General features: G+C 35.5%; 1 protein-coding gene across 1 annotated transcript in view; it reads right to left on the bottom strand.

Annotated features, from left to right (window-relative positions):
• Positions 1 to 27169, bottom strand: part of TRHDE (thyrotropin releasing hormone degrading enzyme) — a gene marked incomplete at both ends in the record, with an annotated part of 255621 nt that overhangs the window by 45980 nt on the left and 182472 nt on the right. The window contains 3 exon segments of the mRNA XM_083365939.1: positions 2945 to 3033; positions 13973 to 14151; positions 17129 to 17194. Of these exon segments, the coding sequence (XP_083222065.1) occupies positions 2945 to 3033; positions 13973 to 14151; positions 17129 to 17194 (334 nt within the window).

Here is a 27169-nt window from a genome sequence, read left to right as displayed (position 1 = left end):
GGACTTCCATCGGCTCAACGCCTGACTAAGTTGTACCTAAAACATAACTACTGACTACATGGTGCCCCTAAGCAAATAATTTCAGACAGAAGGGTGAAGTTCACAGCGAAATTTTGGAGAAACTTTTTTAAATTAATTGGATCATCTCAAGGCCTATCAACTGCTTTTCACCCAGCTACTAATAAAGCCGCAGAATCCGCCAACAAAATGGTGGAACAATAACTTAGATGCTACGTCTCTTACTAACAAACAAACTGGACTGACCTCCTCCCTTTCGCAGAGGTGGCTTACAATAATTCAGTACATAGCAGCACTGGCTACACTCCTTTCCTTGTAGCCACAGGGAAATAATTCAACCCCATACCAGAAAACCCTCAGTATTTTTTTTAAAAATCCCATTTATATCCCGCCCTTCTCCAAAGACTCAGGGCAGCTTACAATTTAAAGCACAAATCAATTTGCTTAGCAATAGCCTTCATTCTATGTATATGCCTGCTTATTAGGACTTTCGCCCCCCCAGCGGCATTATTACAAAGTCAGCTTATTGCCCCCAACAATCTGGGTCCTCATTTTACCTACCTCGGAAGGATGGAAGGCTGAGTCAACCTTGAGCCTGGTGGGATGTGAACCTGCACCAATTGCAGGCAGCTGGTGTTACTTAAGGAGGCATTAGCCCACTGCTCCACCAAGTTACCCTCCACTTCCCAAACTCTTGATCATTGGGTGAGGGGTTGGGAAGAAGTTTGGAAAAATACAAAGGTGGCCTTAAAGAAGACCTTTGAGACCTATAAAAAGCAAGCTGACAAAAAGAGAGCTCCCCAAAGAACATTCCAAGTTGGGGAAAAGGTCTATTTGTCGACCAAATACTTATGCCTTAATCTACTCAATAAGAAGTTAGGACCAAAATTCTTGGGGCCTTTCCCCATTGTGAGAATCATTAACCCAGTCACAGTGGAATTGAAACTCCCCAGATATTTGGGGAAAATTCACCCGCTTTTCCATTGAAACTTACTAAAACCTTTTCGGGCCTCCACTTTAAGACCTCCCTCTAAAAAGGCACCTGGACCCCTAGTAGTAGCGTGTCAGACCCATTATGAAGTGAAACATATTTTTGACTCTAGAATTTTTAAGGGAAAATTGCAGTACCTAGTACAATGGAAGGGGTACCCATTGTCTGAAGCCATTTGGGTGAAATCTAGTGATGTGAAAGCTGAAAGGCTTATCAAAAGGTTTTATGAGAAACACCCCAACAAACCAAAAACCATCTCCTAATTTGTGTTTTGTTTACATTACAGGATATGTCCTTTTTGTAAGGGGGGCCGGATGTCAACACTGCTAACATTGAATGTTCTTGCTTGACAAGAGATGAAGAAGCCGCTATTTCATATGTTAAACTTGTGTGTTGCTTTCAGAGATAAGGTTAAGGCTGGGAGGAGGGAGGAGGAAGATTGTACCTCAAGGCCGTCTGAAATTAAAGAAGATAAGAACTTGGCAGGTGGTCTAACAGAAGAGAAACTAATTCTTTAAATTAATTGGAGAATGTGACTAATGACAAAAATAGAAAGGTGGAGAATTGTATTTAATATATTGTGCAAGGGGGCGGAGATTTCCGATTCCAGCTTCCTTCGAGCAAGCATTTGCTGGAGTATTGGGCTAATAAAGAAGTTTTAAGGTAAACAATGCCTCAGAGTCACTTGAAAATCTCATATGTCGGAAACCTGACACCAACTATGTCTAATGCCAAATCTTTTCCTTATGATAATTATGCTTATTTAAAAGAACAAATACTCTACAGCAGACATGTCAAACACAAGGCCCGGGGGCCAGATCCAGCCCGCGAAGTGGTCTCATGCGGCCCGCGAAGCCATCCTGGAAACAGTGAGGGAACGGCCCCTATTGCTTTGGCCCTGGCCCAGAGACCCTCCTTCTGCCAGAGACCCTCAGATCTGTCCCACTCCTGCCCAGGCCCCCATAGGCACCCTTGATGCGAACGATGTAGAGCTGGCCACGCCCACCCAGTAGGCCATGCCCACCCAGGCCACACCCACCCGGCCCCCTGAGGGCAACCGCAATGCTGATGCGGCCCTCAATGAAATTGAGTTTGACACCCCAGCTCTACAGTATATGTACCTTTCCCAAGCACCATGTTCTAAGATCTTACAACTGTTAAAGAACAAAAGGGAAAGAAAGCCTCAAGTTTTTGATTGCTTTCATATAATCACAGCAAAGAACAATATTATAATAATTTCTCTATGATATAGGTTCATTTTGTCTTCTTTTCACAGGTAGGGCAAGGACTTCTTTCTTTTTTTATGTCTTGCCATTCAAGCAGACTGTGCCAATTCAGAAATGATCTACTGCATGCTTAGGAGAATAAATGAGAAAAACACCTAAGAGAAACAGCATACAACCCTTGCTAGATAAGTTTCCTGTCTACTTCGCTCCAATTCGAAAGCAGTTTACTGAGACTCCAAGTGACTTGGAAGTAATTTCCTACTAGAATTGTATGGGGGGGAAAACTAAAAAAAAAATGATGGTGGCAGAAGCTTAAAAAACCAAGACTAAAAGAAACCCTTTCTGCTAACATCAAAAAAGGACTTACAGTAGAATCATAATTTCTTTATAATTTTCTTGGGTTAGTTATAAACTAGATATATTTTTATAAATTTATCACAATGATTGAATATATGTAAACAAATAAATACCCCCAATCTTGTGTTAAAAATAGATATTTCATAATATTCTCATTTTTCCAATTTTTATTATGGGGGAAAAAATCTTGAGATTCCTTTTTTACAACACATTTTTCCAAAACAAAATCTATGTTTAGCAATGCTAATCATTTTTCTAAAATCCAGAAATAGTTCTTCTAAGATGAAGAAAGAGTTCATAAAAACACATGAATGCATTATGAGATTCTACTGGGAGGAAAGTTTTCATTTACCTGATTTGTTAGATACCCATATAATTGCCTCTGATGAGATGTGGCTTGCATTTCCTACTGCAATTGTTAATGGTATCTGCCACAAGTAGCTGCAAGACAAAGGAGTGGATTCTAAGAATAAAAACACTGAAATGATTCTTCTCACTTAACAGCAATCAGGGATAATATCAAAGGAATCAAACATGTACAATAAGAGAGCAAATATTTTGATTCTAACATGTTACTTTGCTTCTAAAATCAATTTGTGAATGGCAACAAAGAAGTCAGTCAGTCATCTGTCAAAAACTACATTTTCCTTTTTTAAAAGAAAATGTACTATCATTGCATGATAGTTTCTGATTAGATAAAATAACAAAACAGAAAAAACAGTACCCAAAATAACAGCTCTGCCCCCATGACAAAGTATAATTTGAAGAGAACAGGCTTTGGCAATAGTGTATTTTTTGGTTTCAGTAACAATATGCCTTTTTCATAATGCTATCATTAAAAACATCCTGTCAAAATCCCTCTATAATTACTCATATATCAGTACAGGTAGTCCTTGACTTGCAACTATTCATGAAGTGATTGTTCAAAGTTACTACTCATCCTCTTCACGACCTGTTTTCCTTGTTACCTTCTGGGAGGAGGCTTCGTGGTATCCGTAGCAGAACATCCAGATTCAGCCGTAGTTTCATTCCATACAGCATTAACCTTGTGAACTCTCAGGATTCCTCCTTCCATTATAGTTTCAAGATGGAAAGTATTTAATATTTTATTGCTATGTATATGTGGGGGTGTGGGTCTATACATATGTTGTTTATAGTATGATTTAGGTGTGTATCATGTATGTGTTTCACTTTGAAAGCGGGCAACTAAATTTCATTTTTGATGTGTGCCCACATTTAAAAAAATGACAATTAAAATTATCTTATCTTATCTTATCTTATCTTATCTTATCTTATCTTATCTTATCTTATCTACAACAGCACTGAAAAAAAGTGACTTATGACCATTTTTCAGAGTTACGACCTTTGCAACAGCCCCATGATCATGTGATCAAAATTTAGATGCTTGGCAACTGGTTCATATTTATGACCATTGCTGGATCCCAAGGCCATGTGATCACCTTTTGTGACCTTCTGACAAGTAAACTCGAAGGGGAAGCCAGATTCATTTAACTATGTTACTAACTTTTTTTGAAGATAGGAATCATGTCAGTTCTTTTCCAGTCCTCTGCTATTTCCCTGGTGCTCCGGGATCTTTGAAAGATATGGCTCAGTGGTTCCAGCTCCTTCAGAACTCTGGGATATAATCCATCTGGTCCTGGTGATTTGAACTCAACTAGGGCAGACAGGTATTGTCTTATCATTTTCTTGCCTGTTTTATTCTGCCTTGGTTATATCCCTCTTTCCATTTTTTTTTCTTTTACTTGTTGTTTTTGTCTTTCAGTGTATGAAATAATTCTTTATGTAGCCATGACAATTTCTTCTTTGATTTCTTATTTTTCTTTTTCAGTGGCATTGTGCTAGATTGGGCTTTTATAATCATATTTTTCAGAATTTCCAAAGCTTCTTGAGTTATTTTCCCCTTTAAGATTTTCATCCATAGAATCCTTCCCAAAATCAAAGTTTCTTGAAATCAGCTCTTTTAAAGTCTAAGACATTAGCTTGATTTTGTCCTATTGCTTTATATCTGCATTATATTGAATTCCAATAAGACATGGTCACTCTTGGCCAAAGTTCCCTCTATCATTTCTTCTCTGTTAATAAGAATGACGTCACATAGCTGATTCTCTAGTACCTTCCTCTGCCTTTTAGATGACAAAATTGTCATCTAGGCTCATCAGGAACATGTTTGATATCCCATTTGATGCAGAATTTGTCTCCCAATTGATGTCCGTGTGATTAAAGTTCTCCATTACTACTGTGATGTATTTCCTACATACATTAGTTAACTGATCAGCAAAAAAATTCATCTATTTTTTCTGTATGGTTGGGTGGCTTGTAGGATACACCTATGGCAATGTCATTCTTTTTTCCTTTTATATTAATTCATATGCATTCAAGGAGGCTTTTATCCTTGGTTTTATGCATTTCTGTAGAGGTATAGTGATTTTTTTATATAGAATGCAACTGTGTCAGTGATTAGGCCTTTGCTAGAGGAGATAGCTGATTTGAGCAACTATAAAGATTATTTAGCAATTATACAAGTGTATTCAGTATGCTGGATAGAAGAGCTGGATTTAAAATAATGCTTCTTCAAAATTTACATAATTATTTCAAAATATTCCTGTGGAAATGTCAGTTAATGTAATAACCAATTCATTTCATGTGATCCAGAATCAACTTCAAAATTAATTGCTATTAAACAAAGAAAAATAATGAATGTTATAGCTGGAAAGTAAATTATTTTATAAAAAGATTATCTTGGTATGGCATTTACTGATAAGTACTGATGCACACATGTAACATCTTATTTTCTGAGATGAATATTATAGAAATTCTCTATCTGGGCCAATCCTTCGAACTGGCTTTGGCAGAATTCTCAACATGCATTTTTGATAATTTTTTAAGAAATGGCTAAAGAAATCGCTATAAATATGCATTTTTGTAATGCGTGAATCAGAAGATATGGCTTATAGCTGATTATAACTATATTAGTAAAGTGGCTTGAAAATATACATTAAAAACACAGGCATAATTACTAAACCTGACATTCACATAGTTATTTGCAATCCTTATTGTTTACTTCCTTCTATTCCTTCTAAAAATAAATCAGGCTGTTGCATCTAGGCAATACTCCGATGACAGAAAACAAACATGATTAGAACAGTATATTTTAGAATAGGATTATTTCAAGGCTCTTCAAAAAAAAATTATTAAAAAAACAGAATTGTCATTCTTACAATACTATGTATCCCTGAATTTATAAATAATTTACAATCATAACATAATACAACAGACCCAACAAAATAGTATAAAAATAGACAAAGCATTCCATTTTATACTTTGGGATTTATGTCTGGTCTGCATGTATATGTCATATAAAAGGATATCAACCTGTCCATTCCCATGACCTAGTAAATAGTGACATAAATGGGGAAAGGAACCCAATGTAACAGTGAGGCTTTCATTCCATGTGGTCACTCTACTTCAGTTGCAATTATATTAACATTCGTATGGTGTGTACATGATTTGTTTAGACTTAAGACAAATGTTTTCTATATTTATTCTAGTTACAAACATTTTGCCAATGGCCAAATATGAATAAATACAGTAGTGGCACTGGGTACCTCTGCAAACACTGACATCTATTATGTATAGGTGCCCTTGCTGATTTTGACAACTCTAATGATATTGAGTCATTAGCTCCTGGGTTCAAAGAGGTAAGAAATTCAGTTATGATTTACTACTGACTCCCAATTCTGACTACAAGAACCATAAAATTAATAAAGGAAAATATCTGTAGCTCAGAGTTGAAATGAGGGGGCCTGGGTTGCTGTCTGAGCTTGGTGCTCAGAATTATAGAATTATGGTGTATGATAAACAAGCAAATATTTGTACAAAAGCAAATACTTTTTCTATGGTGCCATCATTCCTTCTGCAATGATGGACTGAAACAACTGACTGATATTTCAGACAGAGCCCTTCAGACAGTTACTCATCCTCTTGTCACCTCACAACTATCGTACAGTATTGCAATGTTTCTGTATGAGAGGTTGCTCTTGAAGATCATCTGAAAGCATAAAGGTAAAGGTAGCACATGTGTGCTAGTCGTTTCTGACTCTAGGGGCCGGTGCTCATCTCCGTTTCAAAGCCGAAGAGCCAGCGCTTGTCCGAGGACGTCTCCGTGGTCATGTGGCCAGCATGACTAGACGCCAAAGGCGCACGGAACGCTGTTACCTTCCCACCGTAGTGGTCCCTATTTTTCTACTTGTATTTTTATGTGCTTTCGAACTGCTAGGTTGGCAGAAGCTGGGACGAGTAACAGGCGCTCACTCTGTTACGCGGCACTCGGGATTCGACCCGCCAAACTGCCGACCTTCTGATCGACAAGCTCAGCGTCCTAACCCACTGAGCCACCGCGTCCCTTTGAAAGCATAGCTGGTACAAAATGCAGCACTGCAAACAATAGTAAAAGGGTTGTGGTAAGCCCATCTGTCACTACTGTTACATTGGTGTTTGCCAATTAGCTTCCAGGTGCAATTCAAAATACTCTTATCTATAAAGCCCTTTATAGCTCAGGGACCACTGATCTCCAACTATTTCTGCCTGGCCAGTATGTGGGCTTGGCAGAGTGGGAATGCTCCAGGTTTTTTCTATTACATGATGTCACCTTATGGGACCAAGAAAGCTTGCCTTCTCTATTGTGACCCCTATCCTCTGTAACAACATCTCCCTAGAGATAGGGGTGGTATGTTCCCTTCTGGGGTCCTAAACTGTCCTTAAGAGTTATTGTAATGTGTTGGTAGGGCAAACCTGGTTTGTCATATTTGTTTGAGTTCAGAATGCCTGTGATGTTGTATTTTTTATCTGCTTTTATTGTTTTTGTATTCGTAAACCACCTACAGTCTGAGCGGGTTTGCGGCTATAATACATTTAAGTAAATAAATAATATTTGGTTTGTCTTGGCAAATGGAAAGCTAATTCTTCCCAACTGTATTCCTCCCAGTCACACAGAGAAACTCTATTTTGGTTGTGCTCAAAGTACCTGAGCCAAAGAGAAAATGAAGTGAGATGAGAGAAGTACATGAAGTGTCTCTAAAAGTGGAAGCATTTGAGTATTTCAATACTTCTCTTTAGTGTTTCAGTTAGAATATTTTATTGCTGACTTCATGCTTAATTGATGACTTTTCTGAGAAATGACTGACTTCTTTCTCAACTCCTCCTTTCTCATTTTTGTTTTCTGGAAAATATTTCTTTCTAGAAGAACAAGAAAGAATGCTAAAGTGCTAGACATAATTACATAATTACAAAGAATTTTTTTAAGCTGCTGAAGATGGAATTCTAAAGAATTCTATAAAACCTCATTTACCATTCCAAAGATAAGAGGCCCCATCATAAATCAAGTAAAAAAATGTTGTTTTTTGAACAGCTGTAAACTTTGGACATCTTAGAGGCAAAATATTTTCCAATAATAAAATTATAATTGGTAAGGATCCATGAATCTTCCCTGGGCAGTGGGCCAAGTTGTTGGATGAGCCCATAATGATATTGTGATTGCATGTGTCTGAGCCATTCTGAATGCAATGTGCTGTTTTAAAATACTTTTTATCTATGGGTCTATAAATTGCCTGGTAGCCAACCAGAGTCATGTGTCAAGTGGACAGGCATGCACATTTTAAAAAAAATAAATGTTAATAAAATCTGAAATTAAATTTGCTCTGAATAGTAGTTAATACATCTGACTAACAGATACTATACTACAGAAAAACTAGAATAGAAAAAGTATTACATAACCAGTAGGTATTTAAATTATTATCTATATATTTGTTAGATTTAATAATTTGTGCTCATCAATTGCTTAGATTTGTGGATTTTCCCAGAAACTCCAATTTTTGTTTTGTTTTGTTTTATCCCATTTATATCCCGCCCTTCTCCAAAGACTCAGGGCGGCTTACAATCTAAAGCACAAATCAAATGTGCTTAGCAATAGCCTTCATTCTATGTATATGCCTGCTTATTAGGGCTTTCAGCCCCCCCCCCCAAGCGGCATTTTTACAAAGTCAGCTTATTGCCCCCAACAATCTGGGTCCTCATTTTACCTACCTCGGAAGGATGGAAGGCTGAGTCAACCTTGAGCCTGTTGGGATGTGAACCTGCACTAATTGCAGGCAGCTGGTGTTACTTAAGGAGGCATTAACCCACTGCTCCACCAAGGCTCTTTTGCATTTAACTCTGTGCTTTTTAGTTTTGTATTGTTATTATTGTATTATTATGCTGTGTTTAGGGACGTGGTGGCTCAGTGGTTTTTTTTTTTAATATATTTTATTGATTTTTTGCAATAGCAATCTTTAGTGATTAATAAACAGCATGTTGTCTGGGTTCATATATTTAAAAACAATCAATAATAATTATTTTCTATAATTCCATAATCAATATATTAATTAATGATATAGTTCCTTGATCTTCTCTTCTTCCAGTACTATTCTCCTTTGTCAATATTAAACAGATATAATTCGTAATACTTTCAATACATACAAAGCTGGATATAAACATTTTTCTTGTATTTGTACAAATAACAATAACATGAACATATAACATCTTTTTTGATGGCCTTATATTTCAATTGTATTTGTAAAAGTCACCTTAATAAGTCACTATGTGTCCTGTTTTCAAGATTATCATGTAAGCTTGTTTTCCCCTCAGTATTCAAACCATTCTTATCAGTCATAATTTTCTCATAATTAATTACCTTTAAACATCCAAACTTTTCATTCACATATACTATCCCAATATTTTTACATTTCATATATTATAAAGAGTACTATGCTACTTAGATATCTTATCCCACTTACTACAGGGCCCCTTTATCTCCAAAATAAATCTGTTCTTTTAACCATATTCAAACAAGCATTTAATCATATACTACTCCATCTGGTAAGTTGAATCAAATCTCTTGAATCTAACTCTAGCCTTCTTCTTTTGCCAAGTAGCTTTCTGAGTCAGTATGTTCTGCTTGCCAGGGGATTCTTCCTGTATTTTTGTGAGTGTTGTTGGGAATGGGAAAGACAAGTTAAGTGGGATGTATGTTTTTTGTCTCCCAAACTCTAATGATTCTCCTGGCAACTCTATAATCCATTTTGTTGGATCTTCTTTCTTATCCTCAAATTTGTTTTGAAGTCCTGAAAGATAAAGTATCTTTTCCATTTTCATTGTTGTGGCAATTTTCTTTTGTTTGTGTTAAGCCGTAGTTCTCTTCATTTATAGCTTTCCTATTTGGGATATTTCCCTCTGGTTTATGTTCTGTTATCTGATTTGTTTGTTCATTATTGTCATTTTCTGAGAGTTTTTTACTTGTAAATTTAGCTTGAAGATGTGCTCATTTATGTCATTAAAGTTGTTTTTGATCTCATCATGGTTTGAAACAATTGTCATTTGAATCCGGCACAGTACTGCATACATTTCCTCCTGGAAAATATTTGCCTTGTCTTGTAGTGTTACTCCTGAAGATCTCTGATGTTCTAGGCTGGGGCCTTTAGAAGGGAATATTAGGTGTGATTTCCTGTCACTTTTAGATAGGCATGCAACATCCATTTTGTCTCCCCCCTCCAGTCTTTCACCGATACCATAGTCTCTATGATTAGCCTCATAAAAGCAGCCAATCTTAAAATCCAAACAATCAAATCTTATATAGTTATCTTTATATATGGTTTTTGTAATCCAATGTGTTTCCAATTGTCAAAGCACCATCGAAAGCAGTATTTTATAACAGTTCTTCTGTTCAGGGGTCTTACAATTATCAAGCAGCCAAAACTGAAGTCCAGAATGTTTAGCCACCTAAGAGCTTTTCAGTAAATTCCTTCCTAGAAGATTAGCCAAAAGTCAAGGTTTTTCTTTCTCAAACAATTCTTCAGCTTAGAGATCATAGCTCAGTAAGTATTTATAATCCCAGAAGGTCAACCATTTTTAAACAAATGTGGTTCTCACTCTGTAGTAGATGGCCCAGTGTATTTTCTTTCCTCTGTTCCCAGCTGTTCTTTATTTGGCTAAAAGTCTCTGAGGTTCAAAGGAACAAGTTTTTCTCTATTTCTGGGCATCTTGCCAATTTCTGAGTCAATGCAGCTGTAGTTTTATGTTCTAATCCTCCACTAGATGTCAGTAGCTATTCATTTTCCAACTTTTAAGACAAATAATTATTTTCTTATAATTTCATCAGTACTCTTTCAGTTGTGGAATCTTAACAGTTTTCATAATTTTCAGATTTATCCAGACTGTAGTAGTATTAATTTCATTTCAATATATTTCTATCCCACTTCCATCTATGGAAGGGTGAGGGTGTAGTCCCCTCCCTTCTCACTTTCTGAGGATTCTTTGCTTCTTGGGGATCTTTTCCAGGAAATCAGTTACAAAATAGGAGAGAGAAGATCTATATTCTCACCCAGTTCCAAGCACGCTGTTCACCGTTGTTCTGGTTTGTTCTTTTGGACTTCGGCTGCCGGTAGCTTGGGCTAAGTCAGCAAGGTGTGACTAGCCTTTCTCCTGTCGGGTTGGAGGGTTTCCCCCAGATCAAACAGATTGACCTCCATCATTCCACAATCAGCAGGAGGCCCCTCCTTCTTTGTCGCCTCTCCAGGACTACTTTCGACCCATTTAGGGTCCCCTGGCGAAACCAGCCATGGGGTGCGGAGTCCCGCAATCCCTCAGCCATGTCGCTAAGATGCAAGACCGGAAGTCCCAGAAACTCCAATTATGGTTGCTGTCTTCTGGGATGGCCTTGTTCCACCCAAGACAATTTTGGCAATATTATCCTGCCTTTTTTAATTCCACAAAACATCTAACAATATCAAAGTACACTAGATTGCAAAGAGAGTCAGGACAACGGATTATTATCACTAGTATTTCTGTTTATTAATGTAGCAACATCTATGCTGCCCCAAATTATTGGTGAAGAAAAGCTCAGAAAATTATAGGTTTCAGAATTACTTTGTGTTGAAATTGGGCAATGAGTGTTGCATTTTAGAAATAGGTCCCAAAATTATATCCTATTTAATTTAAATTTGTTCATACCCACTACTCTAAGCAATAATGATTGCAAATGAATGTTTTGAAATTATTTTTTTAGTCCTATTCCATTTCCTGTTTTACATTCATCTCTAACATTCTGTATATTTATGAAAATAAAAGGGCATGGGTAAAACACGGAACATTTATTTTTAATTGTATTAGATTTCTCTGTTAAATTTAAACAAGCCACCTAGGGTCATCAAGAGCTTGACAGCATATAAGTTTAATATATTAGAATTAGGGGGGGAAATAGTCAGGACTGATATTGGGAATGGCCTTTTAAAACATGGGAAGATTGGCAGTGATTAATTGGTTCATTTTTCACAAAATCACAATTCATAGCAGGTATAGCCCAGTAGTTTGGAGTTTTCTTATGACAATCATTTAAGAATATCTACCAACTCTTTCTTGCATGAAATGGTGCTGTGACTAACCAAATAACAGTGTTAAATAAAATAAATGAAGTAGCATTGTCACTATCATGCTAACAACAACATAGGTATCAGAACATATGTACTTGTGAAAGGAAATGGAAACAGCTAATGACAGCCCCATTTTGTTTCATTACAAGGGAATTAGTAAAATTGATAGCAAATGATGGAAATGTACATGGAAAAATGGCTCACAGAGAGGAAAGTCCTTGCATAATAACTTCACTTTGGTTTCCTCTTTGTTCTAATCTTGGAAAAAAAATCACTCATGTTGTTATAAAAAGGTAACGGTAAAGGTTCCCCCGCACATGCATGCTAGTCGTTTCTGACTCTAGGGGCCGGGCCTCATCTCCATTTCAAAGCCAAAGAGCCAGCGCTTGTCCGAGGATGTTTCCGTGGTCATGTGGCCGGCATGACTGGATGCCAAAGGCACACGGAACGCTGTTACCTACCCACTGTAAGGTAAAGGTAAAGGTTCCCCCGCACATGCGCGCTAGTCGTTTCCGACTCTAGGGGCCGGTGCTTATCTCACGGAACACTGTTACCTTCCCACTGTAGTGGTCCCTATTTTTCTACTTGCATTTTTACGTGCTTTCGAACTGCTAGGTTGGCAGAAGCTTTGACGAGTAACAGGCACTCACTCTGCTACACGGCACTCAGGATTCGACCCACCAAACTGCCAACCTTCTGATCGACAAGCTCAGCATCCTAACCCACCGAGCCACTGCGTCCCTTTTGTTCTAATCTTGGGGAAAAACCACTCATGTTGTTATACATATCTGTATGTATATAGCAATTTTACATCTTGAATTTAAACAGCAATTTCTGGGGCAATCCCTTACCTTACTACAAGCAAGAAAACAATTGCTCTTCTAGTAGTTATTTAGTGCAGTAATTAATACCGGTAGGTATGCAAATAGGCTTAACAGAAAGATCAAAATTGCTGTACCAGCTACTCTGGTCATCAAGGTATTAAGGTTTTGTTAAAGTAGTGAATGTTGAATTGCTTCCTTATGCAATTCATACAAAAAGTGGAATGGAGATTAAAGGTTGAGGATTCCTTCTGCCTATTATCTTCCTACCTTTCCTTCCTTTCCCACTCATGATCTACTTCCAAGATTATGTATTGAATTGAATGAATGCACTACTGCTGTATTCATAGAGTTCTACAGTTCTGGCAAAATTATAAAATACAATACAATTCCTTGGAAATTTGAATTCCATGATTCATTAAGTTCCAGTATAAGTAATTAAATACACATTTAAAAAAACAATGAGGGAAGTAAACAGATTGAGACAGTAGCAGATGGGAAGGAAAGTTTTAAGCATACTTTGCCCCTGCGATCTCAGTGCCTTCCCCCAGTTGCTATTAATGTTCATGCAGATGATGCCATCTGCATTAGACAAGATAGTTCTATTAATTTCTATAGACTTCCACATTTATGTGTACCATATTAACATATAAGGTTTCTCATAATTAAGTCACCCTATTAGTGGATTTGGAGTTGTTTATCAATTATATACCTCTGCTAAATTAAATGTAAGAAGGATTTCCTTTTCTGATTTAGTATTTAATTATTCTTCCCCAGTGAAAGCCCACTGATGTAAAAAAAAACATAAAGATGACTGAATACATTTAAACTACCTATTATTGAAAATTTCCAGATATAAATTTAAGTCTCTGTCTGCAACTTTCTAAATGTGTCGATTCTGACAATACTATTTCAATATTTTAAGATAATGCTTATAAATAATGTTCTTTAAAAATAGCAAAGGCATACTGTGGTGTCACTGCAATAGTCACAAATCTTTATTTAACCACATGAAGATATTTCTCCTTCTCTAGCAGTAGTACTAAAACAATTGTAAAATGTAGAAAATGTAAATACCTGTTGTTTCTCAAACTGGGATCTTTATCAAGGTCATAAACAAAATGATCTTGAGAGATTGTTATAATATTGTTTGTATTTTCATTTCTCTTGATAGTGATAACAGGGTAACCCATCTGGAGTGTCCACTGATCCATTACTTCTTGGATATTCACAAATTTCCCAATCTTCTTAAGTGCCTTCAAAACAAATAAAAAAATATAAAACTCCTTTCTGAAATGATATTATCATGTTGTCTCTTTTAGTAAAAGGGTTCAGGGGGTATTCATTAATGTATTCATAATTTTATATGAAGTTTTTTTAATCTATGCAGATATATTATGTTTGTTTAAATTCTATGTAACAGTACCACTACTGTCTATTCTGATATCACAGTTTAGAAATACATTCCACTAAGTTCAATGTGTTAGCACTCAATTCAGCATAGAATTCCATCTGAGGAATTCCAATCATAAAATATAATAGAAAGAAAGTTATTTTTCCACTTGCTTTATCACAGAAGTAGAGAGTCTGTGTCCTTCCGGATGCTGTTAAATTACTTTTGATTCCCAGCTACTTTGTCATTGGCTATGCTGACTGGGGCTGCTAGAAACTATAGTTCACCAATATCTGAAGTACATACCTTCTCTAATTCTACTTGATGGCTGTTAATTTTAATTGCAACATTAACTTTAGATGAAAAATTAAAACAGAATAGCAATACTAACAATTTTAGCCATCACTTAGATTTAGATTTATACTAAGGTGTAAAACTCTAAGTAAAATCATCTTAACAAGGCAGGTTAATGCTGATGCAAGCTTTACGTTCAGTGAAAGCAGTTGACTTTTATTGAAAGAGCAAATTATTACAAAATAGTAATTTCACAATACTTTCCTAATTCCTTTACCTGGTTTACTCTGCTCTTTGAAGTTGATCCACATTATTATAGTTAGCAAAAATGCCACTTATTTAAAGAAGTGACTTCCCTATAGAGGACCCATGATTTTTATGTACAGTCCTATTGTGTGTGCAATCTCAGAAGAAGCCTGTATGGAAATTACCAGGACTAGGGTTTCCTTGGCTGTGGCTGTAACACTGTAGCATTCTCTTTAACTTTCAGTTCTGTCTGTCAATTCTTAAGGTCTCAAAACCTTAGAAACTTATTTTCCCCCACATCCATTTCTTCCATAGTATTTGACACTATTAATGGAGATATGGATAGAAGTGGTATTTCAAATCCACCAATAACCCTTGTTCTAATAGGCTTTGCTTCAATTTGATTGAATGGCACCTATCATTTGATTGAATGGCACCTATAGTACATTTCTATTGTTTGCTTTGTTTAAATATATATGATTGTTAACAGTCTCTTTTTGTGTTGACTTTCCTATACCCCACCAGAGTTTGGATTAGGAATAAATTTATTTATTTTATGGAATTCATACTTTGCCTCAGTCCAACTGAATTCTAGCCAGTTCTTCACTAAAAAACCACCACCACAACAATTCTATCATGCAAAATAATATAGTAAATAAAATAAATAAACCCTACTTTTAAATTGATGGCTTTACAATCAGCCCTAAAAGGCACTGTGTAAAAGCCACATTTTTATGCATTTTCATGGACTTCTCAAGAGCTTCACAGACGAAGTTGAGACATGCCTATAGAGAACTGATAAATCTCCTAGTAGGTAGGACTCTGAATATATGTTCTTAGACTAATTGAGTTAGGTGGGCAGATTTTACCAGGAGTAAATCAAAGATCTCAGAGAACAAAGGTAATGCTCCCTCCAAGTCCACAGGACTTCCATGAAAGAGATCAATACAGTTTCTGTCCCATGCCCTGGAATTCCAGATTCAACTGATAAATTTTCTCCAATAACTATATTTTCTCCATAATTCTCCATAAGAGCCTTGGTAGAGCAGTGGGCTAATGCCTCCCTAAGTAACACCAGCTGCCTGCAATTAGTGCAGGTTCACATCCCACCAGGCTCAAGGTTGACTCAGCCTTCCATCCTTCCGAGGTAGGTAAAATGAGGACCCAGATTGTTGGGGGCAATAAGCTGACTTTGTAATAATGCCGCTTGGGGGGGGGCGAAAGCCCTAATAAGCAGGCATATACATAGAACGAAGGCTATTGCTAAGCACATTGATTTGTGCTTCTTAGATTGTAAGCCACCCTGAGTCTTCGGAGAAGGGTGGGATATAAATGGGATTAAAATAAAAATAAAAAAAATAAAAAAAATTCCCCAAGAAGGCAAGATTGGAGAATGGATGGAAATTGTTCATTTTCACTATATGATAGCATGGCTTCCTGAAAAATCAATAGAACAACCCCACTCTCAAGGTGCTGAAACTTCCCCTTTCTCCATGACTATATTCTTAATCTCCTCCCTGGCTGTTTTTATCTGCCAGATGGGACTGGGGTGCAATGCACAAATAGAAGGACTAGATCACAGAGAATCCTGTCCATTTGCTAGAGATTTGCAGTCCCCAAATAATCCTACAGGACATGATGTTTCTTGCTGCAATAGATTCTAATGCAGATTCCATTTCTAATTTATCTTACTTCAGTTAAAATATATGCTATAGGCTCTAGATAAATTCCAATTTGCTGATTCTAGTAAAATAATTTCTTTCAGGAGAGGACAAGCAGAAGAGCAAATCCCTCTTTCAACATCCTCAACATGTATTTAAAATCTGCACAAGAATGTTGGAGACCAAGAAGCAAATTTCAGGAAGGAGAAATTAGGAGAGAAACGTTTCTATGAGCTTCTGCAGCTTGTGTGACACTGCTTTCTGCCTCTATGTTATCAATATTATCAATTAGTGCCAAATTAATTGCGCACTTCTGTGAACACTGAACCTGTAGATTGAACAGACTGCCTATTTTTCATGTTCTATATCTGAATCCATCACAATTTTTAAAATCAATGATAGCTTAGTCATCCTGAATTTTTTTTACTTCTAAGGGCAAAGAGTAAGGGAATGTGCTAGTAAGATGAACAGATTTTGAGGTCCATATTTAAGCCTTTTTAAGCACCATTTTTAAAACTTTTCTTCAGTGTATCACTTTTAATATACAGTATTTACATATATAAGCCCCAAAGCCAAGTAATAAACATTAGCCCTCAAAATAAATTACACTTGACCATGAAATATGTTTAATGGTTATACCTCTGACAGTGTATTCCATAGGTCCTCCCTTGCAGCATTGCCATACTTGTAAATTGTTAAATAATCCTAAAAATACATACATACATAAATACATGAAAAATAAATATATGCTGTATAACTTCTATACCATTTTAGGCATACATTTATAATATTTATATTATATATCCATGCTTAGTATATATACATTTAGAACATTTTAAAGTTAGTTTTCAGTATGTAATAAAAGTACCAATAATCAACATTCCAAATTATTATTCTATAAATCATAGATACATGGATGGACAATGCAGACTCATTGTGGTCTTTGCAAACCTGCAGCCCCCAGATATCTGTAACAGTTGTTACTTAGCTATAATTTCTGATGTATTAGAAAAGGAAAATTATTAAATACATATGAGAGTAATATTAACATATTCATTTTTAAAGATAACAATGAAACAAAATTAGTTTTGTTTGAGCTCTATTTCATATGCGCCAAAGCTGAATATGGTCCTCAGCCCAGAAAAGTCCTTCAATCCTGCTAATGAACTTTTATTTTCTTACATTCAAATATATTTTCCACTTTAATTTCTTATCTACTTTACACTTTTTAATCTTTGTTTCTAGCAAATCTTACAACAGTCAGAAACAGTTCCAAAAGTAAGTATTACTTATTATTTTAGCAGATCATTCTATGATTACTTTTGAGAAATACAGACACTGTTAATACCAAGATTTATTATTAAACATTGCCCTTATTTTTTCAAACCAAAACTTCCAATCTAATGTACTGTTACAAGTATATTGTTTCCCTTTGGGATTAAAGACTAAAGAATGCCATCAAACTACATTATACACATTTTAGATTGAAAATTTACTTTAAGACTCAGAGTTGATCAAATGTTACTTACACAAGAGCTAAGCTCCTTTTCTATGTTAAGAAACAGCCCAGATTAACCCAGTGCACTTCAAACTATACAACTACGTTATGTAGCAGTATCATTCTGATATCAATCTCTATTTATTTTATGGAGCTTCAATTCTCCCTCCCAATATAACCTAACAATATACTAGTTCTGAATGATTTAATTTAATATTCTTGAGTAGCATAGAGCAGAATATTTAATATTCCAGATCTTCTTGGGCTGCAATTCCCCAAAGCTCCAGCCAGAATGCCAAAGTCCACGAACTGTAATTTAGTATAATTTGGAAAGCCACATGTTCAATCCCCTACAAATAGAATTCTAAATTAAATCCACAGAAAAGTAATAACTTTAGCATAAAATCAAAACCATTAAAATGCATTACATTATGAAATGGGAAATAGAATTCCTTTGAATCTGTTATCACTTCAGGTAAATGGTAGGTGACAAGCTTTCATGTGCTGCAAAATAATAAAACAAAAAAATGTGTTGATAATATTGTGTTCAGTATTATGCAAGTTGTGAAGTAGGTGCTTCAGTAATTAGGTGATTGTATACACAAATTGATATACAAATTGTAAATGCTTATGACAGCTTTAGCTTTAAATATACCATCCTATTTTGTAAGAAGCAGCAACACCTATAAAAACACATATAGAAAAGTAATGTAGAGACTTTGAGTCACAAGTACAATGCAGCTTCAACAATATAATGAAAATAAATGGCACATATTTTCCTTAATAATACTGGCCTTCCCTTTGTTTAAAAATAACAAATCATGAAATTGGATAAATAATCGATATAATCTGAAGCAGTGGACTGGTTACTTAATAAATCAAATTAAAATACCACAATATTTAGATGAGTTGGTCTTACATAAAATCAGCCATACCCCTTGTGTAATATTTATTTATTTATTTATTTATTTATTTATTTATTTATTTATTTATTTATTTATTTGTTTGTTTGTTTGTTTTATATACCGCCCTTCTCCCGAGGGACTCGGGGCGGTGTACAGAGCAACGTATGTATACAGTTAAACAATATTAAAAACAGATGAACCTTTTGCTAACTCATGGAAGCTGATAATGCTGGGTTTGATTAAAAGAATACTCATGATGGATTTTAAAAATAATTTTTTAAAATTTAAATTTTTAAATTTACAGTAAATTTCTAAATTTGAAAATTTGAAATATCATATAAATGTTCATTGTTTCATTAAGAACTGTGGTTGATAAAAGACTATGCGATCCTGGTAGAGACAGAATCTAAACTCAAGTCCATAATAAATCATTTACCAAATTTATTTTATAATACACACTGTATGCTGAAGAAGAGGGGTTACAAACAGGAAAAGAGGTTCTATGTGTGGAATTCAACAAGCTCAGATATCAGTTGTCAGCTGCAACCAAGTTAATGTGCAACTTCCAATTGTGTACACCAATTCTGAAGAGAAAAGTACAGTCCTATTTAGCACCAAAGAGGGAATTATTCAGTATTGTCAGGGCTGAGCCTGTTCATCCTCCTGTAGACCATAGAGATTCCAGACATAAGGATAGCTTCAACTGACTGGGCAAGGGCTGAGATATATAACTTGTTATAATCAACATATTAATTATACTGGACCACACTCTGCAACCTTTTGTAGTTGCTAAAAAGGAGGGATGGGAGTTTCAAGCTTGAGGTATATGTCATAGGAGCAGATTTCTGCCCCTCCATCAACACAGTTTGTATCCAATCTCAGAGAAAAGAGGAGAACCAGAAAAATACCATGCCTCCCACTCCTAATCTCTGTAAGCAGTCCAGAAGAATACCATTGAAAGATACCAAGACATTAAGAAGAACCAGGACAGTTGCAATTCTGTGCAATTGTTTCCAAGGTTCACCAACAAGCACAACCAATGCTGCCTCAGAACTATGACTTGTTCTGAAACAAAATTTTATGGAAATTAGGAAAGATAAAGAGATAGAAACCTGGAAAGATAAAGAGATAGAAACCTGTTTAGGTTTCAAAAATTTCAAAAATACATTGGGTAAGGACTAGGTCCTATATAGCGAGCTGAAATTTTGAGATGAAATGTTAATTATGATGTCACAGTGTTAAAGAAGCCATTTGAATCACAACATTCCAACACAATTTAAATTTTTGCACATAAACTCCCCCAGCCTCCATTGAGAATTCCTAGGGCAAGTGATCCCTCCAAAGCACCAGCTAATCCTTAAACTGATCTTTAAAGACATTTCAGCAGCCATGTTTGCAGCTCTTTCCCTTTTTATCCATTTGTTTTCAACAGTATATCCTATTCTTGGTAAATGTCAAACAATTCTCCTCCTCTGTCAGGTAATTATTTATGGGGGAAAATATTGCTATCGGAAAGAAATGAATTTTCCCACCAAATCTGGACAGAGTATAATATCTCTCAGAGATTTATGAAGGTCTGTCTTAAAATCAAAGCAAGTTCTGTGCTGCCAATTTACTTCCATGATTAGTGTATTACTAGTGCTGGTAGACTCTTGAACTTTAGATTTATACTTCCTTATTATACAAAATAGTAGGTATGAAGCATTTTGTCTTTCAAGGCAATGAATATTATTTAAAATTTGCACTAGAAATTCAGATTGGGTTAATACACATATATCTGCCACATGTTTGATTCTTAACTTTCAAAATCTGCAATTTTAGTAAAAACATGAGCTGTTCAAAGGAAAAATAATATAAAAATAGATGCATGGAACTATACCACAATACAAAAAAAACTATTCAATGTAAGATTTTCTTCTATTTAATAGTTTCTAGGGCTAGGTGGCTCATTCCACATTCTGCTTTCAAAAATAAGCAGGCTGAGAACTTAACAATTGTAAGAATGCCACCTCCTGCTCTAGGTATTTCTGGGCAATGTTGAATATTTAAAAAGCAGCATGTACTATATGCCTCTTCCCAACCATTTCATAGCAATTGTCTTGTTGCAGGAAAAAATAAGCAAAGAAACTTAATGTATTTCTCAAAACCTAATTTATCGAAGCAGGTATTATGTAGAAAAGTACTGTACTTTTTATTATGATCGCTTATAAATTATTTTACCCTGTATTCTGCTATGCTTTTTAATGCTCTGTATTGTTTTAAATATTTTATATTATATTTCACATCTTCATATAGGAAGATGCTTACAATTTACAGAAATTGTAAATAGCAGTAACAATTTAATGTAGCCTTTAATATGGACCCACAACAACAAAAACAGTTCTCAAAATAAAAGGTGATCAGCACTAAGAAAGGAACTTTTCAAAATAGTTCCTGTTGGTTTAGTTCAAATTTAATAGTGCATAATCATATTAATAGTTATACATTTATACATTTATTTAAAGCTGTTTCTTGATTAATTTAGTGTAAAAAATAAGATAAAAGAAATCTGCAACAGTTCCATTTAAAAAAATCTTTAAATATTTATTCTTCTAATGTATCTAAGATGTACACCTTTAACAGAAGTTACAGTACAATCATAAACATGAAGAAATAAGCCTTGAGCTTAATATGGCTTTCTCCCTAGGGACAACTATTAATAATATTTCCAATTAGTTTCAAGACATATCTAAGCAATGTAAGGGGGCAGCAGGACTTGAGTCACATATATATCTCTGTTAACAACCCTGCAAAACAAACAAACAAAACAGGTAAGTTGCTGCAAATGGTTCATATTTCAACTACTATCTAAAGATTATTTCAGCATATATACTTGAATGAAATGTTTTTCATGCCTAAGGTATGATCTCTACAGCTGTATACCAAGATAATTATTTGTAATCAAAGTTGCAATGGAAAATCAAGCTCTTGAAGTGCAAAATTAATACCAATTTCATTCCACCTCCAGAGATTTGAATCACAACAGATCTCCAGTTGGCATAAATGACTAAATGGTAACTAAATAAACCTAGGAATATTTTATTCCTACTTCAGTTGTTGAAAACATTATTAATGAACAATTCCATATCTGGAAAAGTCTCATTACTTATGGATGTAAGTAAGCTATCCCTCTGTTCCTTCTTATTCCTCTATGAAGTTTTATACAGCATGGGAGGGGGGATAACTTTCTTGAAGGAGAATGATAGAGATTCTTCTTTGTTTTCAGTTTAGAAAATAAATCAGATATTTGTGATAAACCTGCCTTTTGTGATGGAATGTAGTAGGATGGATTTTCAGGAGGAAGGGGATGCATTCCTGAGGAATAAGACACAGCTCAGCCCAGATATTTTGTATGCAAAAAAGAGGATGAAGACGTCCCCTCCTTAATAGTTCTTAGAGTATATGGTAGATGCAGAGAGTAGAGTACTTCAGTCTGGCAAGATTTTTATCAGGCCCAAAACACAAGAATGACACAAGATGGTTTTCCAAGCTGAGATCTACACCTATAGACAGATTCTATACAAATACAAAACACATTTCATCTATTTGGGCTTTTCACCATGGAGTCAGTGTATGAAATGGTTTAGGACAGGGATCCCCAACCTCCAAGTCATAGTCTACTACTGGGCCATGAGCCTTATGGAACCAGGCCATGGAAGTGTCAGGTGAACCCATACATCCCCACTTGCATGAGGAGCAGCCAAGCGTATGAGCTCTATTTGCGTGAGCAATGGGCACACATGCCCACCTCTCTCACCAATGGAGCTGCTCGCATGTGCACGCTTGCCAGCTATTCATGCCAAACCATCCCCTCTCCACCCCACCACCCATCCTCAAAGCCAGAAAGGTTCAGGAACTCTGGTTTGGGAGACACTGTTGTATCATACTGAAACCATGAGTTTGTCACTGATATCATTTAACAACAAGCAGTTCCATTATTTAAAAAATAATAAATAGCAGGTTTAAAGAGTCCAGTCTGATAGAAATAAAATAGGCTTTGCCTTAGTTTGGATCAAGGCCCCAGTGCTTAATTTGAAGCTAAACTGAAAGTTTTCATTCATAGCTGGGGAGAAATTTTACAGTCCAACTGGAGCTTTGAGATCAAAAATCAAGATCAAGGAGATACGGGCTAAAGGGATTCAGTACCGATGAAAACCATAATTAAGATCACTATTTATACTTCACAAGTCACTCACATCAGTATTAATTGCATGTCTTACATTATATTTGTTTTTATTCTAAATTGTAATCAGAATAGATAAACATAAAAACCACCTACTGCTATTATAAATAAGTGCTGCTTATTTTTCCTTATAGACTTGCCATATAAATTTTAGTCCCTTCAACAGGCATAGAGCTGCAATTTAGCAGGCCACCTGTGAATAGTTTACTTAGCACTTATATGCATTTTGAGCTGGATATCAGAAGACCAGGGTTTCAGAAGATGACAGATTAATGATGTGTGAGAACATGTAGGATTTTTTGAGGCTGTGATATCTATGGTAGTTAACAAGGTCCTTTGTGGAAGGCCAAATCTTAGCTACTTACAAATTAGATAGTATTCTTCTTAAATGTGTAAATGTTTTTTTTTTGGAGGACGTTCTAATGCTGCTTGCCTTGAAGGAAGGAAAGTATGGTCCCTTCTCAAAAATCTATCTTTGGCCATCTGATTTGGTCATCTTACCAGCTGGTATATATGAAATATACCATAATATATTTCATATATTATGATATGCACATACAACATATATATTATATGTAGCAACATGAAATACTTTAAAAGTACAGGGGAAGTATTTTATGAATGAAAATTAACATAAAAATGTAATAATATGGTGCTAAATACCATTATAAATGTTCTGTCACAGCACACCTCTGTTTAAAAGAATCAGTGATGTAATTAAATAATTTTTCCCTGCATCTTGATTTGAAAAATATCAAAAAGTTTCTGAACAGCATTGGAAATTAGTTGTCTAATCTAGCCATATTACACTACAGTGTTATTTTAGGTTTATAAAACCCTAGTAAGACCACACATGGAATACTGCGGTCCATTTTGGTTATCACACTACAAAAAAGATGTTGAGACTTTGGAAAAAGTTCAGAGAAGAGCAACTAAAATGATCAAAGGCCTGGAGACTAAAACATATGAAGAACAGCTGCAGGACTTTAGTTTGGCTAGTCTAAAGAAAAGAAGAAGTAGGGGTTACATGATATCAATATTCCAGTATTTGAGGGCCTGCCACAAAGAAGAAGGGGTCAAATTATTCTCCAAAGTACCAGAGATTGGAAACTGACCAAAGAGGGAAGCAACCTGGAATTAAGGAGAAATTTCATTACAGTGAGGACAATTAACCAGTGGAACAGCTTGCCCTCAGAAATTGTGGACACTCTATCACTGGAGGTTTTTAAGAAGAGACTTATCTGAAATGGTATAGGTTCTCCTGTTTGAGCAGGGGGCTGGACTAGAAGACCTCTAAGGTCCTTTTCAGCTCTTTTCTATTCTATTCTATTCTATTCTATTCTATTCTATTCTATTCTATTCTATTCTATTCTATTCTATTCTATTCTATTCTATTCTATTCCATTCTATTCTATTCTATTCGCCTTGAATGATTAACAAAACCAAACTAAATAATGTAAAATATGAGAAATTATTCAATGACTCTTGGTTTGAAAAAATTATCTTTATGTTTCTTAGTTCAGAACTGAATCAGTTGATTCACATATCTTAAAATCTATTAGCCTGGAACTAATGGCTGAAGCATCTAATATAAATTGGGAATATATTTCAGAATGTGCTTCAGAATAATTTTCAAAACATAGAAGTTCCTCAAGAGAAAAATGTTTGGGGAAACAACTCGCTTGTAATGTAATCTGATACATCTTTATTCATAAATTCTATGGCAAACTACTTAGATAAGTGAATATGAGAATATATAGGGATTTTGAAAATTGTTTTTTAATTAATATATAAAATTTCAGTTATTAATAAAATGCAAATACTCCAAACACTTTAAAATTTGATAGTTACCTTCATGTGTTTCAAATTGAAACTCAATTATACTGGAAATTGTAAATAAATCACTAGTAATTTCAGATTGCCTTGCTAGCCCGATGTTTAACAGCTCTATACGTGAGTAGGCTATTTTAGCCCCTTGCACTACACTGTGCACATTCATCCATACACATATTAGTCCAATCACCACACACCAGTACCGGGAGCTCAGAGCCGCTGCGTGTGAACACGCCGCCATCTTGTGAAGAAAAAAAAGAAGGCATAATCAAGTGGTAAAAATAAATCGGATCTTCCAATCAATTGGTTGTTTTCTGTGTATGAGTAACATAAAGAAACTGTCTTAAAGTATAATTGCAGAAGTACTACAATATTTTTTTAAAAAATCAGCCAAATTTCAGTACTAAATGTTATATTGTACAATAAGCATTCGCTCTGGATTATACAATGTTGGCATGAAATAGAACTGTTTTTAGACAATGAAAGATACATAAAAAGAAGATCTTGTGCTCTGCCTTTCTCTTAACCTCCATCTTCTACGTTTCTGCATATTTGATGAAAACCTGAATTGATTATTAATTAATGTTAATTGACAAATTAACATTATGTGTGCATGTATTCCACATGACTGGAAGCTCTAATATAGGAGTTTCTGTCTCCGTATGAAAAGATTTCACTTCTTGGCCAAATAGTCTAGAATGTGAAGGAGTTAGCAGTTCCATTTTCTTGGAAGCAGCACTATTATACAAAGCTCGGTTTCCTACTTTGTAAAACTGTTTGCAAGTATAAGAGAAAACTACAAAGTAGTTGAAATATCACAATTATTATAAATACATTGATCACCTAAAAACAAATAAACAAACGAGTTCCTGAGTCATCAAATAAGCTATTACCCTGGAGTTAAAAATAACTGTTATGAGTCACAGCATAATGGTAACTATAAACAGACTAGGTTAAAACATAATAATTGTAATTTTCTAAATCCATCATGACAGTGACCACCTCCCTTTACTGTTTTTTTCTGGACTAGCCCTTGATCAAATTGTCTAGTTAATGCCAAAAATAATAAGGGCACTGTTGGAACTAGAATTAGCTAGAATTAGCCATAGCATTCAATGGATCATAAAGCAAACACAAAGAATACAACTATCAGTAACCTTAGAAAAGACCTCCAGGTTTTGGGAATGCCTATCATCAACTGAATCCAGCAGAGACAATAGTCATGGATACTATTTTTATAAGCATTATCTAGACATTATTAATACTTTCCTAACATACTAGAGAGAGCCAGTTTAGTGTATGGACTATAAAGACACTAGCCTAGAAACTGAGAGGTTATGAGTCCTTCTCCTGCCTTAAGCATGGAAAACAGTTGGATAACTTTCCACCCTGGATTCTATCTCAGCCATAGGAAGAAGGCAAGGGCAAACCACTTCCAAAAATATTGGCCAAAACCTCAAGACTGACTCAAGCACACACACACACACACACACACAAAACCCAGTACAAAAAGATCTGTCTCTACCACTTGAAACTCTGGTTTCATCAGGATATCTGAAAGGGTAGATATTGAAAAGAGGGGGAAAGCTTTTAGCCAAGAAATTGTGACCAAAACAAAGATAACACAACCACCTTATTTGGAAGCTAATTGTTGCTTGTTGTGAAGGAAAACAATGCTTGAAAGCTAGAACTTCAACTGCCATACAGTTCCATAGTACACCTTTTAGCTCTCCCCTTTCTATTTGTCACACAAGACTTTTTTCATAATATTCCTACCTAAATTCATGTCTTCTACTTAGAGATTCTTCAATTAATAAACCAACTGAAAAGTGCCCAATGGTACCAGAGTTACTGAAGGGAAAAGGCTGATTGATGAGTTCCTGTCTTGACCTCTTTCTTTATACATATTCACAATAATTTCAAAATTCAGGTTTCTGGATCCAATCAACAATTTCTACTCAATCAGCCACCCCCAATGGGGCCCTAGTCCAAATGGCAGAGTCAAGTTTTTAGTCTCTTCCAGAAGGAAAGAAATGTGGGGGCAGACCTCACCTCCAATGTGAATATATTCGAGAGAGTAGAGACCACACCAAAAGAGGTTCTTCATTTGGATTCTGCCAGCTGAATTTTTTTTGGCAGTAACCCAACTTGGAGATTGCTGGGTTGACTGGAACTGAGAAACTGTTGTACAACAGCTTGTAACTGATGAACAAGCAGAACAA

Source organism: Vipera ursinii, assembly GCF_947247035.1.
Source record: "Vipera ursinii genome assembly, chromosome: 6".
In the NCBI taxonomy this organism is placed as follows: Eukaryota; Metazoa; Chordata; class Lepidosauria; order Squamata; family Viperidae; genus Vipera; species Vipera ursinii.
This window is presented reverse-complemented; position numbering and strand designations above follow the sequence as displayed.